Source organism: Colossoma macropomum, unplaced genomic scaffold, assembly GCF_904425465.1.
Source record: "Colossoma macropomum unplaced genomic scaffold, Colossoma_macropomum, whole genome shotgun sequence".
NCBI classification, from domain to species: Eukaryota; Metazoa; Chordata; class Actinopteri; order Characiformes; family Serrasalmidae; genus Colossoma; species Colossoma macropomum.
The window spans coordinates 53,087,861-53,105,889 of record NW_023494792.1 but is presented as its reverse complement, the minus strand read 5'-3'; the positions used below and the strand labels follow the sequence as shown (position 1 = coordinate 53,105,889).

General features: G+C 38.6%; 1 protein-coding gene across 1 annotated transcript; it reads right to left on the bottom strand.

The window, feature by feature from the left end:
- Positions 1-2,764: 2,764 nt before the first annotated feature.
- On the bottom strand, positions 2,765-12,447 carry il17ra1a (interleukin 17 receptor A1a). The gene is made up of 11 exons (XM_036577580.1): positions 12,220-12,447; positions 10,524-10,548; positions 10,227-10,373; positions 9,182-9,306; positions 8,967-9,093; positions 8,794-8,841; positions 7,333-7,484; positions 7,085-7,159; positions 6,916-6,985; positions 6,716-6,832; positions 2,765-5,964 (listed from the first exon to the last, which is right to left on the bottom strand). The coding sequence occupies exons 1-11, from the start codon at positions 12,319-12,321 to the stop codon at positions 4,550-4,552; spliced, it is 2,403 nt and encodes an 800-aa protein (XP_036433473.1). The 5' UTR covers positions 12,322-12,447; the 3' UTR covers positions 2,765-4,549.
- Positions 12,448-18,029: the final 5,582 nt, after the last annotated feature.

The window sequence follows — 18,029 nt, the reverse complement described above, 5'->3', positions numbered from 1 at the left end:
TCCTCCACTGACATTTTTAAATATTGGACAACAACATGAAACAGCTGATGCCAGGAATGAAGAAGAAGATGGTGAAATGCCATCAAGTACTACTAGGCCTTTTACTTCAGCTGCATTACCTCACAGCCAGCATATACTGTTAATGTCAACCGTGATGTTATCAAAGCTAAAAACAGAGCATCCAGACAGTGGATTGTGTGATGGATGTGACATTATTCTGCCATACACTTTATTGTGAAATGCTGCCAATGACCCCAACCCCCATACACCCCTAACCTACCCCATCCTGCCCGCTCCATTTCTTCTCTTCTGTACCAAAATCCATCCTCTATATCCCCACATTTCTCCTTCCGGAGCTCCCACTTCCTACTAACTCGCCAGATCACCTTCACGGCTGTGGTCGTGAACAATCTTTGCTCATTAGTGCAGTTTTTTGTTTGATTTGCACTTGTATTGTGAGGCACTTTAAGTAATGGTGTCAGAATTGAATTGTTACAGATGTGCTGTATGGAAAAGCCAGTGCTTTATTTGCTAGACCTACATTGAAAATGTCTAACATTTCAAACATTTTCTACTAAATGTGAGGTAATGTCTCCCAGTCGTTGACATGTCGGACACATGGTCTGTGGATGTATTTTTGAAATGCACTTATCAAAGGTGTAAATAGGCCTTGTGCCCTGCTAGACTTGGTGTGTGTTCCAGATAGTGATCGTTTTTGTATTTTTTACTCTATTCCAATTTGAAAGGAATGCAAAGGGTGGTACTTGTGAACGAAACAAAAATGCATTAAGGTGTACGATATGGGCTTGTGACGATTGCTAATACCTACTGTGTGAATAGCGCTACCTACCTAGTAAAGATGTAATCCGTCTTTTGAACTTATGCTCCTCTAACAGTGGCCTCGGCGGGCTGTATTACAGCAGTGGCATTTCATCAGTCTCTACCCAGAACTAGGCTACCTCTCTATACACGATCCTACTGCTCATTTTTCAAGCCATGAGCCAGTTGATTTGTCTGTTCTGTTTCCAATCCATCATTCATTTCAGCAGATGAAGGCTATTTAGGCTACCACAGTTACACTGCTCTTGTGCAGAGAAGCAGATCAATGGAATGTAAGTAGTTACAATATAAATTTGCCTGTGCATGCAAAAAAAATTGTATCTAGCTTGGAACTCATAAACAGTTAAGGTTCAAGCTGTACCATAGTACGTCAGTCACAGGAAGCAAGGAAAGAAATGTAAGCAAATCTCACTCGAATGGAAAACCCCTTCTTTTGTAACTCTTCAGTTGTACGTAATTGCACACGTCTAACAGGCAGTCTTTCAAACAAACCAGGGTGCTTGCACAACCTGTCTGGTTGGTACAGCTCCAAAAGTTATGGTAATATATCATCGCTGTCATCGCTGTACCTCGTAACTCCATTTTCTTTACACCATTTGAAAATGCCAGCTGCCCTTTACGTTGTTTGAACAATTCAGGACGAACTGACCAACAGAAAAAGTCAAACTTGGAATAAACTCTTATGTTAACCTATAAATGTTTTTCCTGTAAAGTTACCATTTTGGAGGTACAAGGTTTTGTTACGACAGCGATAATATAATGGATGATGAAGGCAGATTGTTAGACCAGTCACAAAATACTGTGCATCTTAACTCTGTCATCATTCACACTTTCAGATCAGAGAAGGATGGGATGGGGAGTTATATATGCAGGCCGAAAGTGCATTAACAAAAGTGGGATTTTTGTGCCTCACCGTGCAATATGAATATATTTAAAATACTAATTTATTAAACGTGTATATCAGAAGTTTACTTGTGGGCATATGAACTTTTCATTCTCTTTCTATCTGCAGTGCATACACCTTCAAATGTTTTACAGAAGACTCTGCCACAAGGGCTTTAAAATACTCAGTTTATTTACATTATGTTTGTATGAGACATTTTTTGCACTAAAATCCTGGCATCTTTTTGTTGAAAGAGGAATGGCAAAATATGCCAAAGCTTAAAGGGGAATTCCACAGATTTCCGTGTAACTAAGAATGGTTTGATGAGAAATGCGCTTAATCAGAGCTGATCACAGAGGTGGTGACAGGAACCAGCTGTCTGAAAAATTTAATGCTTTTCTAAAAGCTCTCTCACAGAAAGATATAACTTGAGTGGTTGCGAATACACTGCCAGATGTCTGAGATATTGCTTTATGAATGTTTTAAGATTTGATTATGGCCTGAAGCATTTTAGCCATTTATTTAATGGGTACGCTAGGGGCATTATAAGAAAACAGTTTTTCATTATTAGAAAACATATTTTTTCAGAATTACCACTGTTCTACCATTATTAATATTATGTGTATTATCATTGAAGATGTGTAGGTTCACCATCATTTTGGATGGTAAATAAAATGGCTATTTGCATTGTAGGCATCACACACTTATTTCCTGTCACCACCACTGTAAAGAAGTCTGAATCAGTTTTCTCTACGATGAATTTCACATTAAACCTCTCTTGACATTGACATTAAATTGTGTCAAAAGATTTGGGAAAAAAAGTTGGAATTCTTCTTTAAACCTGGAATGAGAGAACAGTTTTTCTTCTCTTTTCTTTTTCAGACTTCTACAGTAAATTCCAGTAAAAAAGCACACAACAAAGACAACCAAAGAATGCTGCTTTTAAGTTTGCAGTTATTAGGTACATTCAAAGGCCCATGTGATGAACACCTTATTCTTCCAGACCTACATAAATCTAACTATATGAAGAGTAAGAACTACTGACCTATTTATACATTTACTTTTACATGAAAAGGTAATTATCTATTATTTACAGAGAAATACATGCAATAGGATAGAAATGAACATTCTGTAAATTAAAACTTGTGTGTTTCCCTGTGATGAAAAATGAGGTACCCAAAATAAACTCTGTGCTGTGTCCATGTAACCAAATCAGTGTACAATATTGTATGTAAAAAATGATAAATGAAAGATGTACAGTTTATAAACATCTATATGTCACTAAGTATGCTGATAACATGTTACATTAAAATATGTTCCATATATATTTTTGTTTCGTTTAGTTTCTGTGAACATATTTCATTTATTGATTGTAAAAGCATACAGAATCAAGCTATGAAGTAGATCCAGCTGAGGCAATGAGCAACACTTCCATTTTTGGTGACTAACAGCAATAGCAGCCGGTTGCATTAGTCTTAATTAAGACCCTGCATTCACAGATGTAAGATTATGGGAAAGGAGGCAGGCTATGTTTGTGTGGAAACCTATGAATAATGAGTTACTGTGTATTCCAACAGACAAGGACAACAATAGCTACAGTATATCACTGCTGTCATTTCAAAACCTCATAACTCTGTTCTTTTGTACACAAGGCCAGCTGCCTATAAATAGTGTGAATATTTTATGGCTATTTAAAGAGGAATGGGCCAAACTGATGTATAATTCATCTCACTATGTTGATGAACATTCAAGTTAAGACTGTAAAGTTAACATTTTGGAGACATTAGGTTTTGCTACATTGCTTACTGTAACTTATGGCTTTCACAAAAATATATAGAGAGTAGCACTCATACATATGCTTTCAGAAAACAAAGGTACTTATCTGTCGCTGGGGTGAGGTACACCTTCAGGACCTTTACTTAGGAAACATAACTACCATATTTCACCGCAATTATATTTCTTGCACTGACTCCATACAATCCATCTTGACTCTAGTCAGTTTCTTTTATTTTTCTATTTTAAAATGATGGGAACGTGAATGCGGTGTACTTTTAAAACTCGTTTAAGGTACACAACTGTAATTTAAAGGGGATTTCCACCACAATTTCTGCATAATCCTATCATTCAGTTCAAACAAATTCACTCAGAGTGGTTTGATATGAACTGGTTCATTGTAGAGAAATTTACTGACTCAGATTTCTCTACAGTGGTGGTGATAGTAACTAGAGGTTGTGACGTCTACAACACAAATTCATATGCATAAACATGTCATATAATACCAGCATAATAATGTAAAACAAGCATATTCATAACCATTTCATGTAAAAACGTTCTGTAAGGGAGATTTCAGAGAACTCTTCAGACAACCGGTTTCCATCACCACCACTGTTAACAATTCTCACAATTTCTCTAGAATTTCTCTAGCATTTCATATCAAGCCTCTCTGACTGCCTTTGTTTACATCACGTGTCAGGATCAAGTGCTTGCGGGCCTAAACACTGCAGGTTTCAGCACACTGCGTCATTAAATGCAGTTGATTCAGCTAATCAGCTAATTACCAAACTTTCCTGAACTGAATTTAGAGCACTAGGTGAGGGTAAACACTAATCTCTGTAGCACTTTGGCCCGGAAGGTCCCCGGTTTGATATGCTTGGTTTACATCTTAACCATTTAATATGCAGAAATGTTGAGAAATCAGTGAAACTCCCCTTGCTGAATCTCTGAGGGTGTGTTTTCACTGTACCTTGAGCAAAAATGTTCCTGTACAGTACCTTATTTACTGACGAGGGTCCCAAGTGTCTAATATATCTTACAATCACAAGTACATCAGCTCTCCATCGTCTCTGTGCAGAAGCCGGATGAGATGGGGCTGTTTAGGTAGAGAATTTCTTGTAACTTGGCCAGAGCAGCAAGGGAGGATGGAGGAGGCTCTTCCCTTACAAAAGAGTCTCTGGAACTATAACCCTGATCTGACCATCTAGACTGTCTCTTTCCTGAAGCCTCTTCCATCTCACTTTCCTCCACCTCCTCTGGCTGGTTGTGATCGTCCATTGAGGGTGGAGGAGCTAGCACCTGGGAGGATGCCAGGGAAAGCTGAAGCTGCATCAGTTGCTGGAGAGCATCCACATCTTCCACAGAGTAGTCATCTACTTGTGATTCCCCCTTTGCAAACACCTCATTTCTGTTGGACAGTAAAGGTTCCTGTAGTGCAGGTTCAGCCAAGAGGCAGGGGTGACTCTCTAAGACAGCAGGGTACACACCAGCTGGGAGTATGCCAGGTTGTGATTCCACAGATGGAAGGGGGGAATAAACTTGACTGTGTGCTGGTTGGATACCCAGCACAGAAGGTTCTGCAAATTCCAGGTTCAGATGGGGTGTTTCAGAAGTCCATATACTTTCAGTCTGGTCCGTTTTGTGTATCTCAACCCCGTGCTCAAAGACAGGGGGTCCAATGTTGAGCACAGGCTCACATGTAAGGATCGGCTGGGTGCACTGATCAACAAAAGGGCTGCTCTCCACGGCCAGCTCCTCGTCTTCACCGTCAAGGCACTCCTTCTCAAACCAGTCTGGATTCTCCAGTTGGTAGGCTTGGAAGACTTCTATTGCATCCCTCAAGGCTTTGCCTGAGGGGCAGTTGAAGTACTCATCAATGCCAATGCCCTCGATGGTGTGTATCTTCCCTCGCTGATACTTCTCCAGATCCAGTATTCGGAAGTAAAGCTCTTCGAAGTGCTTCATAAGCTTGTACTTGACCGCCAAGTCGAACATGGACGGAACATCATGTTCCCTGCTTATATCCTCAAAGTATGCCACCATGTACTTGCCGTAAGAAGCAGGACGTTGCATATCGGGGGTGATAAGTTGCAGGGCGAGGGTCAGCATGTCCCCCATTGGTGAGTGGACGTCTTCCCGTAAGTGAACTCGGGGTCCCCCACACATGGCCCCCCACTTTGCTTGCACTCCTCTTGAGCAAAGTACTAGCACCTTGTTGGAGGTTTGCTCTATCAGTCGCTTCTGCTGTTCGGTCCACGGCAGGCGACCCATGACTCCGATGGAGGTTGTGTCAAGTAGGTCAAGGTAGACCTCTACGCCGCATTTGGCCCTCAAGAAGGCAGAGAGCTTTAGTACTATGTCAGTGTACTTAGGGTGGTCTCTAGAATAGATGATCAGCACTGAACGCTCAGGAGCAGGAACTGGACAGACCAGGCCAGGTGTGAGTTTAGCAGGGTATATTTTTTCACCTGTGATGCAATATACAGTATGGGATAAATGTCTTTGTCACCGATAATGGCAAAACCATAGCAACAGCAACATGAAATGAAGATGAAATCTTAACTTATTTTAAGCACTCCAGTATTGATTTAAGACCATTTAAAGACATGTTTGTTTATTTAATAGCAAAGTTTCTCTAGTGTTGAGCTTAAATTGTGTTCAAACATTCTCATTTCATGAAATTGTGGGCAAACAAAGTTTTAAGAAAATGGAAAACAAGATTAATGTGCTAGTTATTGCTAATTTTAGATTACTGTTATTGTGACATCAGATCAATTTAGTGTTAACTATATCTACCCACAATGCTATTAACCATATTTACTGATTTTCAATTTCCAGCAGAAGATCTTTTTTAGTTAATAAATATTCTCACCATATTGGCAGATAATGTTGCTTTATTGCATTATGATTTTTGAATGGTCAAAGTTAGCCAGTGTTTCTTCTGTTCTCCTGATTTTCAGGCTACAAATCAGCATGCTTAGAATTTGTAACTAGTCTGTAAATTGTGGATCAATCGCTGCATCCAATATGTGCATTTATTAAGCTTATTACATAGTTTTAGATGTTTCAAATGGTGTATTACTGATCACCTTCTATAGCTTCAGTATATAATGATAGGATGAGACAGTTTAATTTGGCTCCAACAAGTACACATGTGACTGATGTCTCAGGCAGCATAAAATGTAGGACTCAAAGATATAAATATCTCGGATTGCTTACCCTTCTGCTGCCTCCTGCAGCGCAAACAAGCAGCAAAAACAACAAGACCACAGAAGAGGAGAAAGAGACCAGCAAAAATCAGCCAAATCTTGGGCTCCTTATGGGGGACGTCTTGCTCTGTTCAGAAATATTAACATAAACTTAATGTATAAAGAAACACACAATTCTGCATTCATAACATTAGATTAGGAGATCCATACTTGAGCATATGTAAAAGTCATGGTTCTTCCGTTGACAGTCATTTCTACACTTCTGAAAGAAGGGCTGGATCTAAACAAGCAGATATGCTTCAGTTACTATGTCATCGTGTGTGTAATTGGTGGTACACAGTCTATAAATAATCTGGTGCAAACTCTTATAATAACGCACCTGAACATTGAAATCGCAGCATGTGTGTGGCCAGGCCTCAAGGTCAAACATAACATTTAGGAATGACTTGTTGTCCTGTGGAGGATAAAGATGTTGTTTAGTAAGTTCAATATAATTTCAAAAGTATAGTGTTTCTGTAATGTAACGACTACTATTGCTTTTCTTATTCAAATAATTAGATTTGTAGGTCATACAAGCATAAGAACACAAATACAAATTAAATGTATTCTTGTAATGTAACTCCGTACCTTGTTGAGGATCGTTTTCGTTTGTCTGTCATCTCCACATTTCACAAAGACATTATATCTTTCAGAAAGCTCTCCTGTGTTGAAGGAAATGAGGAGTGTCCTGCCATCTGGTGCTGTGCGCTCCATGGTAATATTGGGCTGCCAAAACGCTCCTGTGGCACAGAGAAAAAATTAAAATTGCACACAGAGGCACATCAGCAAAAAAGTGGTAATGCACGCCAATGAATTGTAAAACCATTACGCTATAAATACAGTACCATTCAAAACTTTGAACTTTGGACGTACCTATTCAGAATTCATTATTTTTTACTATTTTTTTTTTACTATTAAGATAAAATCTATAAAATGTCATATATGGAGTCACGCAGTGTTAAAAAAAAAGAGTTAAATCAAAACTCTTCAAAAGAGACATCTTAGCCTTGATGACAGGTTTAAACACTCTTGCCCTCATATGCTGAGCACCTGCTGAGGCATCAGTGTAATTTATATCATTGCTGTTGGAACAAAACTTTATATTTTCATAAAAGGGAAAAAATGGTAATGTGACAAAGTAATTTTGGGCCATTTCTATTTTCAGATCATATTAAGGGCAGCTGGTGTTTTCAAAAAAAAAAAATAGTTTCAAGTATAAAGGTGTGAGTTTTTGATTTGACAGTGATATTTGCCTCGAAAAAGCACACAAAACTAAAATCGATCGATTTTTCTTTTCATAATCTATATGCTGCCATTAAACTAAGTATTTTAAAGCTAATTATGAAAACACTTTTGCTACTTTATCTCATTAATGCAAAACACTGATGACATTGTTTTAAACTTGCCATATAACATTTGTAGTTCACCTCCTTATAGTTTATAACAGAAACACTGAAGTAAAGATATCAATCAGTTAAAAGTAATACAAACTCATTTTTTTCTAATTACAAAAGGTGAAACAATGCTAAATATCGGTAACAAGAAACAGAGACTAATGAGAATTTGGGTAAAAAAGGCAAAAAAAAGAGACCTGGCTGTACCACACAGAGCTCCAACTGACCTACTAAATGATAAAAATATTGTTTATCTGCATGACGCTTATGACACTTAAGTATTTATGGATATGTTTTGAGGCAGTTTTATGAAAATGACCAAACAAAGGTGTTACAATACACTCAACAAAAAACGATGACTGTAATCATGTTGTCTGACCGTTTGCAAACTTTGGTGTTTAAACAATGCAATCACATTCAGTGTCACAATTAATAGAATGTCTGCACAATGCATTATCACATATCTGCAATGCACACTGTCAGTTTACTGTATATGCTTTTGACCTGTCCAGGGTGTTTCCTGCCTTCCGCACAGTGACCGCTGGGATAAGCTCTAGCACCCTCCCGCGACCCAGAAGGATAAGCGGTTTAGAAAATCTGTGTGTGTGTGTGTGCTTTTTTCTAAGGATGAATAACATTTTTGTATTACTCTCACCTGTGTCAGTGCAGACTTTGGTACGCTTCATGGAAGGCTCACTGCAATCTGTAGTTATGGATACAAATTATAACAGCAGTCCCAAATGAAATGTTGTTATCTGTAATGTGTGCTGATGCGAAGGTCAGATATTCATGGTTAATCTTGTAGAACATTAACTCTCATTAACTTACTTGGGACAATAACAGTTTTATTGATGTGGTAGTTGGTGTAGCCTAAATTTGGCTTGGGGAGGTTGGCAACAGACACAAAGTATGTGAAGCCTGGGTCAACAACCATTCGATCCACAGACAAAGCCCACTGAAATGAAAACACCACAACCAACATTAATACAAGATTTCTACCATAAAAGCCATAAAAGACAATTTTTAAAAATGTTATATCTCACCTGTTCACCTTTCGGATTCCTCATACCCGGAAGCTGCTGGCGAAATTTGTAATGGATACACAAGTGTTCACTAGTGTCGACCTTTGCCACTTGAAACTCAGCTCCTTTCAAATCTCGAATGCTCCCTGTAAAAAAAAACATATACTTTGCCTGTAATTTCTCCTTTAAGCTCCAGTCCAGGATATTATCAACTTTTAATATAATAACACATTTAAGATCAGTAAGCAAGTACAATAAGGAAAAACACATCAGAGCTTGTTCTGAACGGTCTAAAGCAATGGAATTAGGTGTAGCTGTACCTTAGATTAATGTCTAACAGAACCCATTTGAACTGTTTTGAAGGCATGTACACTCTCAGAAATAAAGGTAATAAAATGTCACTGGGGCAGTACCCCTCCTGTCACTGGGGTGGTACCCTCAAGAGTACATCTCAGTACCTTTAGTCAGGGAACATAATTGTACCATAATCCATTGAAATTATATTTTCTGAGTTGTATTGACTCCACACACACTCCATCTTTTCCACTGGGACACAATTGGACCTTAAAACCACTGTTGTACCTTTGAGAGTACATTTACACTGTTTGTACCTTGAACAAAAATGTACCTGTGTACCAGGTATGGATATGAATGGGTTAAATGTAGAGATCATATACAATTGAAACCAAATGTATATATGAAACATTAACAAACTGTAAACGAATATCATTCATGTGCATTTTAAAATACCACTTGTAATCATTTGCCCTCTGAATTCTATTTACTTAACATAACTTACTATTGAACTTAATATACCAGCATTACTAAGTTGATCAGTGCTGATCAATGCAGTTCCTAAAGGCTATATTGTCTGAAACTGAGTGTGAGAATAAAGCATAGCAAAATAGGCCACATTAGTCAGAGCTGAGTAGAAAAGGGAATCATTATCAGTCAGTACAATGAAATGGGGAACGTATTATCAGAAATGTAGACAATAACTATCTATTTTGGTCTCATTTGTCAAGTCAAGCCAAGTCATGTCAGTATAAACATTTTAAATGCCTACCATCATCCATCACTTTCCATCGGGCCACGATCACAGGCACCAAGGCCCCATTCTCGTCCATCCTGATGTCCCAGTCCACCTTCAGGTCCACCGGCGCAGTGGGAGTATAATCCTGCTGTTTCATCCATTCTTCGTAGAAGCAATTATCTGAAGGAGGCAATGAACTCTTTACTACAATTACAACTCATCCTGTCACAGTCAAGCTTTTTCTTTCTGTTCTACTGTGTTGTGAACATACATACATACATACATACATACATACATACATACATACAGTACACACTAACTTATACTTACTAATCTCAGCTGTACACATCACCTCCTGGGAAGAAAAAACAAAATGAAGCTTTTTAATGCCATCTTTCCTTTAAAGTGTTCCAATTCTTCCTTCCTTTTTGAAGTCCCATTGAGGGATAAACATTGCACACTAGCATATATCATATGGCATCAGACCATACCTTTTCTACATACGTAATACATACATAAATACATGATATCCTCAGCACAATATGTGATAGTATTTCAGTTCAAAAACGACAATAAATATCATAATGTAAATTGTTCTTAGAGGGTTCTTTATTAAAGGCTGGTTATATATGGTTATATTTGGTTATATATTGTCACTGTCAAACAAAAAACCTGAATCAACATTTTTTTCAGTTTTTATTTTTCTACATGATTTGGTCAGAGCAGATGTCCACTACATCATGTCAACATTTTATGATGAACAGACCAATAGAAATGATTCATAATTACCAGGAAAAACCAGGAAAAAAATGTCATCACACCGACTTACATTAAAAGCGAAGAATGCTTTCTCCTCTAAAGTTACCATTTTTTGGATATTCTTGTTTTTATATATATACAATCATATAATTGTATAGCACCAAAATGGTTCTGCTATTGTTAAAGAACTTTTTTGGTACTATATAGAACCCTTTTTGCTGAGGGATATATCATAACTCATATCATTGCTATGAGATATATCATAATGAGCAATGTGCACCTGCTGTACTGTGCCATATTTTTTTAAAGAATGTACATATGAATTTACAGTAGATGGCTAAATAACTGTGCAAATGTAGCTAAAATATTGAATGAACAAATACATTCGTTTTCACCTTCCTGTAAATGAAAGCTATTCATAACTGTGAAGCAAACTCTAAAAATGCTCTATACCACAAAGGTTCTATGACTTGTAACAATGATAACAAAATCCCCTTTTTGGTGCTATATAGAACCATTTTTAAAAGGTTCTTTAAACAGCCCTGATGTTTAAATATAATGGAGAAAAAAAAGACATTTAACCATGCAAAGTATCTTTCATGCATTCAAACAGTTCTTTGAATTGTGATGGCTCTGTATGTAAACACTGCCTTCACTAAAACCACTTCTTAAATGTACAATGTACAGTCAACTTCAACAGGAGGAACAGGTAAACAAGTAAAGATGGTTCTTCAAGGGTTCTTAGTAAAGGTAAAGGTTCTATATAGAAACCATCAGTTCTATATAGAGCAATTTCATGCTTAAGTGGTTCTTGGTGAAATGGTTCTTCAGATTAACGGAGATTGTGTTGCATATGGTTGTATATAGAACCTTTTTCAAACCAGTTCAATATAGCACCAAAAAGTGTTCTGCTATTATTACAAGCCTGGCATCATAACAATAGCAGAACCCTTTTCAGGACCATGTACAACACATTTTCCATCAATCTGAAGAACCATTTCACCAAAAATCATTTATGCATGAAATGGTTCTATATAGAACTCATGGCTCTAATAGTGTCTTTACTAAAGAACCCTTGAAGAGCCACCTGGTTTAAGAGTGCAGGCTAAAAAATGTAAGTATTTTGGAACATTTTATTAAACCTGAAAGGTTTTCAGAGGCAGATTTAACATCAGAGGTGGGGGAAACAAATGTAAAACAAATTCTGCTAGACATTCTCAGCGTTTCCCCAGCTGAGTTTCCTGAAAGGTTAGCTTAGCTTACTTACCTCTACTGCACAGCTCAGAGAGGAGGCATTTAAAACGCGAAGACATGAGACCTTAGACAGAAAGACGAGAAACAAAACCGCTTTCCAGCACACAAAACTCATGATAGTGACATACTAAGACACTAACTAGTGTAGCTTGAACTATTCTCGCCTTTTTCACGTTGTTGTTGTGAAGCAGCGCTCGAGTGTGGTGTCCTGGTGTGTCTGCGCGAGACAAAAATGATCTAAACTTCCTGGACTTTATGCAAATAATCAAGCGCACGGAACACCTGCCTTACTGGAAAGACCTGCCTACGCTTTCTACGAAGTGAGGGCGGAGAAGATGAAAGCAGGCGAAACAGCGCTGACGTCTGTCAGGCTTACCTGCTGCTCTTCTGTTAAACTGTCCAAACGTTTGTAGACACTGCTTAGCCAGCGTTCTTTTCTGAAATCAAGTGTATCAGTAAAGCGTTTATCGCCACTTTGCTGCAGTTACAGCCTCTGAGAAGGCTTTACCTTATGTTGGAACACTGCTGTGAGGATTTGATTGAGGTCAGCTGCTGATGTTAGACGATCAGTGCTGGATCACTTCAAATCATCCTAAAAACTGAAAGGAGCTCCATCACTCCCGACAACGCAGTTCAACTGCTCCACACCCCAATGCTGGGGGGCCTTACACCCCTCTAGCCGACACCTGGGATCGTATGTAGCTGCTCCAGAGTTTTCTATTGGTCAGTGCTTTTCTATGGAGATAATACAAGCTGTGAGTGCGTAACTGAACGCCAGTATTATCAGCAATAGAAGTTCCTTAAGCACTTTTGGACATATTGTGCAACCTGATCAGGTGGATTTGACTATTTATAGGCCTATGATGGAAATAATGATGCTGAGCTGTTTTGTCCCTTTGGGATAAAGTAACGTAAACCTGGTTTAGTGATTCTACCTATAATACTTCTATAGCTGCAATGACACACAATAGATCACCTGTGCGGTTGGATGACCTGTGTGATCAATCACTGCCCAGAAAGCAAAATAACGTTGAAACAACGCTGACTTATCGTTGAGTAGGACTGTTGAATAATCGTTGATTTCCAACCCACTGAAACCGAATTGAGGTTAGTCAACTCTGGTTCACGTTTCTTTTACTTTCCACAAGAGGGCAGCATTTTATCGAAAAGTCTATGCCTATATAGCGCTCTGTGCCCATGTACGTTTGGATGCAATGAGATAATAGCAGAGATAACAGCACAGATTAACTCCACATTATTATTATTATTATTATTATTATTATTATTATTATTAAAAGAATATGATTTAAATAAAAGTGGCAAAGCAGTAAGTTTCCAGCAAATATCAAGAAGATCAGAATTTTCTGACTAAACCAGACCTGGAGAAACTCTTCCACGCCCTTATTCCTAGTAGGATTGATCACTGTAATGGTACAATAAAACAGCTTCAGCTGATTCAGAATGCAGCTGCCAGAGTCTCACTATGAGTAATTCTTAAATCCTTATGCTGGCTACCAGTCTATCACAGAATGGACTTTAAGATACTATTACTGGTCTATAAATCGCTCAGTTGTGCAGGACCAGCATATTCATTTCATTTGCTGCTGTGATATGAGCCGAACAGAACTCTCAGATCAATAGGAACTAGTCAGTTAGTCCTGCTGTACGGACTAAACACTGAGAAGCAGCGTTTAGCTGCTATGCTCCTCTTAAATGGAACCACCTGAACTTAAATGGACACTTTTAAATCCAGGCTCAAAACATTCCTATATGAGCGGTTCTAGCTGCTTTTCCTCTGTAATGACACTTTTGATCCTAATTAAATGTTTAATTTTAATTAGATTTTTAATTATCCTAATTTAATTTCTAATTTGATTTTTAATTCAATGGTTTTCTCTTTTACAGCAATTGTTTTGATCATGTTTTTAATTTCTATTCTCTTTTGTTTTACTTTTTAAATGACTCTGTATTTCTCATTTGTTAAGCACTTGGAATGACAACAGTATCTGAAAGGTGCTATATAAACTTGCCTTGCCTTAACAGGTGAATCAATTGCATCGTTTTTCACCACTAGATGGCACTCCTTCTCTTTCCTTTTGCTTGATGTCAGCATTTTCTTTCCTCCTCTGTTTTGACTGAAGGCTTTTGTTGGCCCTGGCTTTTTTCTTTATCTTCAGATGAGATGAAATGTCCACAGTTCTTAGTATTGCTGCGAGCTGTCTGACTACAGCATGTTTGCTGGTCATTGAGAGGCTACTTGGTGACAATTTCTCAGTAATGGACACACGTCATAATGAACACCTTCAAAAGCACCCCGAGACATATTTCACATTCATGAGAACTGACTCAAAGAAAGTTCTTTGAATTGAAATAGTCTTCAAATGCCCTTTGAACTGAAAGCCCTTCGAACTGAAAGCCTACACGCATAAATAAGGTCTTTGAGATAAAACCGTTGGCATTGTGTAAGAATGGCCTTCAGGTTGGAAGGACCACATCACATTTCATCACTCATACACCTATGATTAATGGCTTATTTCATGTAGACCACTATGCTGAAGCCCTTCATGCAGAACAGTTCCCACATTCCTTTGTCTCTGTACATCTGGACATGAAGTTAAGCCTGGATCATGAAAGAAACATCTCATGAATTGAAACAGTCCTGGCAGCCCAGGCATATGAGAGAACAGTAATAGTTCAGGGTCACTTGCCTGTGCGGCGCACTACTGAAGCAAACCCACAGTACGTTCAGCACAGACTATGAGGGCAAAGTCAGAACACAATTCCAATATCAAAACCCTGAGATTAGCTGTGTGATCATTATAAGGGCTACCCACACCCAGCCCAGGTGTGTGCAGTTATGTTTTTATAGAGTCACTAGACATAAGAAGGATTAGTGGGGTGTTAAAATGTTGCATACTTGGTTTAAAGTCAATTGTTTGGACACTATTCAAACAGGGTGTGGAGAGATGGACAAAGACTTTTGATTGTAAAGATAAATCAAAAGAATCATCCTTTACCAGCTCAGAATGATCTGGCAAACCTACTGAGAGCAGCCCAGCGTTCTCAGAGGGTCATCCCTATGTTCCAGGAGCCCTTTATTTGCTCATGGAAACAGCCCTATGACTCCAGGGCCCTATGCCACCCAGACCCTGTTTTCCTTTGTAAATTTGGAAACATTCCTACGTTCCCAGAGCCCTATGTTTCCCTTGGCCCTGTGTTCCTTCATTGTAATGTTCTAGAAAACAACTCTATGTTCCCATGTCGCCTCAATTCTTAAAAATCCTTAAAAAAGCATCCATGAAAAATCAGATGAACATTCATACCTCTGATATATGTGCAAACTTACATATTCACATATTCTGATCATTGATAAAGTTTATGTATGCTGCACTCTGACTTCTTAAAAATTGGTTTGCGTTACAAAGTTTGCTTTATTAGCTAACTAGCTAACTGAGGCTAACCTAGCCAAGAGAAGTGTGTTGCTATTTATCGTTATCCTCTGTGCTTTGGTGATCCTATGACCCTAACCATTACTTTAGGAACCCCTTTTATTTTATCTTAATATATCATTTCGAGGTATGATGTACCATACAAAGAATAAGGGAATATAGGACCATGGGAACATAGGGCAATGGAAACATTATACCCTGGAATATAGGACACTACAAACACAGAGCCCAGGAAACATAAGGCCTTGGGAATACTGGACACTGAGAACATAGGACCCTGGAGTACAGGGCCTTGGGAATATTGGACACTAGGAACATAGAGCCCTGGAAACTTGGGGCCTTGAGAATATAGGACCCTGGGAACATGGGGGCTTAGGAATCCTGGGACACTGGGAACATAGGGTCTTGGGAATACTGGACACCGAGAACAAAAGACCCTGGAGTGCAGGACCTTGGAAACATAGATCCCTGGGAACATAGGGCCTTGGGAATATAGGACCCTGGAAACATAGGGCCTTGGGAATTCTGGACACTGGGAACATAGGACCCTGGAGTACAGGATCTTGGGAACATAGAACCCTAGGGACATAAGGCTTTGGGAATATAGGACCCTGGAGACATAGAGGCTTGGAAATATAGGACCCTGTGAATATGGGGCACTGGAAACATGGATATACCCCTGTTCTCACACTCACCCTACTGAAATAAAAACCACCCAAAGTGATTTAGGTGTGTTTTGGTACTGCTTGTGGTGTGATTTGAAGACCTGCACTTCAACATGTCATTCCCAGCCCCACTCAAGACTTATTTCAGACGACAACCATCACAGAAAGCATACAGTCCTGCAGTTTAACAAAGCCTAAAGTGTTCATGTTCTCAGAAATGGAAATCTCAGCTGAGCTCATGATTGCAGAATGCACTGTGTCAAACATTACACTTAAACAAACCAGTCTAAGCATTGGAAGTGATGACCTCACCTTATAGTAGGTGAGAGACGAAAGAAAAGTGTATGTGCTGTGGTCCAAAAGAGTGACAAGCGATGAATGACCTGATTAGAAACGACTAGCCGCTGCCTTCACCGATGGGGCCTTTATTTCTTCAGTGCCACCACATATCCAACTGTATGGTCTACATGCCAATGCAGCATAGAGTTGTAGCCAAGAAATGTCAAACATTCACTCCAACTATTTCAATCTTATCAGTGCATTAAAAGGCAGATGTGTGTTTCTGTTGACTTTAGCTTTCATACACAGTGTTCTTTCAAAACCGGTAGAGAAGTAAGGGACATTTTACCCAGAGCAGAAAGCCACCCTTGCATGATGAAATTGAACTCTAAGCCTGAATTTGAAGGCCTATGCACTTGAAACTTTGAACAAGCTGAGTGGACGCTCAGAAAAATCTCTTTACTCATTACTTTACTTCTGCTCTGCTTTATAAAATCCATACAAATCTATACCAACTAGAAAATACAAGTGAAAACCCAACAGTCCTTTCAGCACTTTATTTAGAAAGAAATAGCCAATCACAGTAAATCTCATTCGAAAAATCTGTCACTATCCCTACCTTTGAACAAGACACAGTTATTCTTGATTAAAGTTATGAATAGTCAATGCTGTTTGAAAAACCAGGATGCACACCCTACTGTGGCTTATTGCTTCAATAAAACATAGCCACAGTTCTCATATGTACAAATTCTTGATATGATGGGAGGCTTGTGAGATGTCTGGTCTTTACTGTAGGTCAAACCTATTGCAGCTATGAGCCCAGTGTCTTCCAGTGTGCGTGTGAAGGGGGTGTATATAGCATGATAAGCGGTTAACTTGTCTTGTCCAACATAGACATACATATCTGGTCGGTTCCTCCCCTGCCTTTGTAGAGTCCGAAGTTATTGTACACATCATATGCCAGTATAAATTCTCATCTTAATAGGGCACTATGTCAGACTTTAAACATTTAAAGGTTTAATATTGCTAAAATATATTAAAGGAATACACCAGCGTTTTTCAAGCTAATCTCTATCTGCTGCATCTGTAGCATAAGGTCAATTACTTTGGGCAATAATTTTCTTGTGCTTAGTAAAAGACCAAAAACTGAGTTGAAACACACTGAAGCAGCTCCCCACTGGCTCCTGTTGCAAGTGTGTTTTGAACCAATAGGTTTTTTGTACATTTACTACAGGGAGACATATTCAATAGAGTCTTCTCTGAGAATCTATGTGTCTATGTATAGCATAAATTGTCTTAATGAGCCTTTTTGTTTACAGAAACCTGGTGTTTAATCTAAAAATAATGTGTCGTATAGTAAGCGCCTTTCGCTGTGCAAAAGTCTTAGTCTTGCTTCACATGTGAAACTTTTATGCAACTACATTTCATTT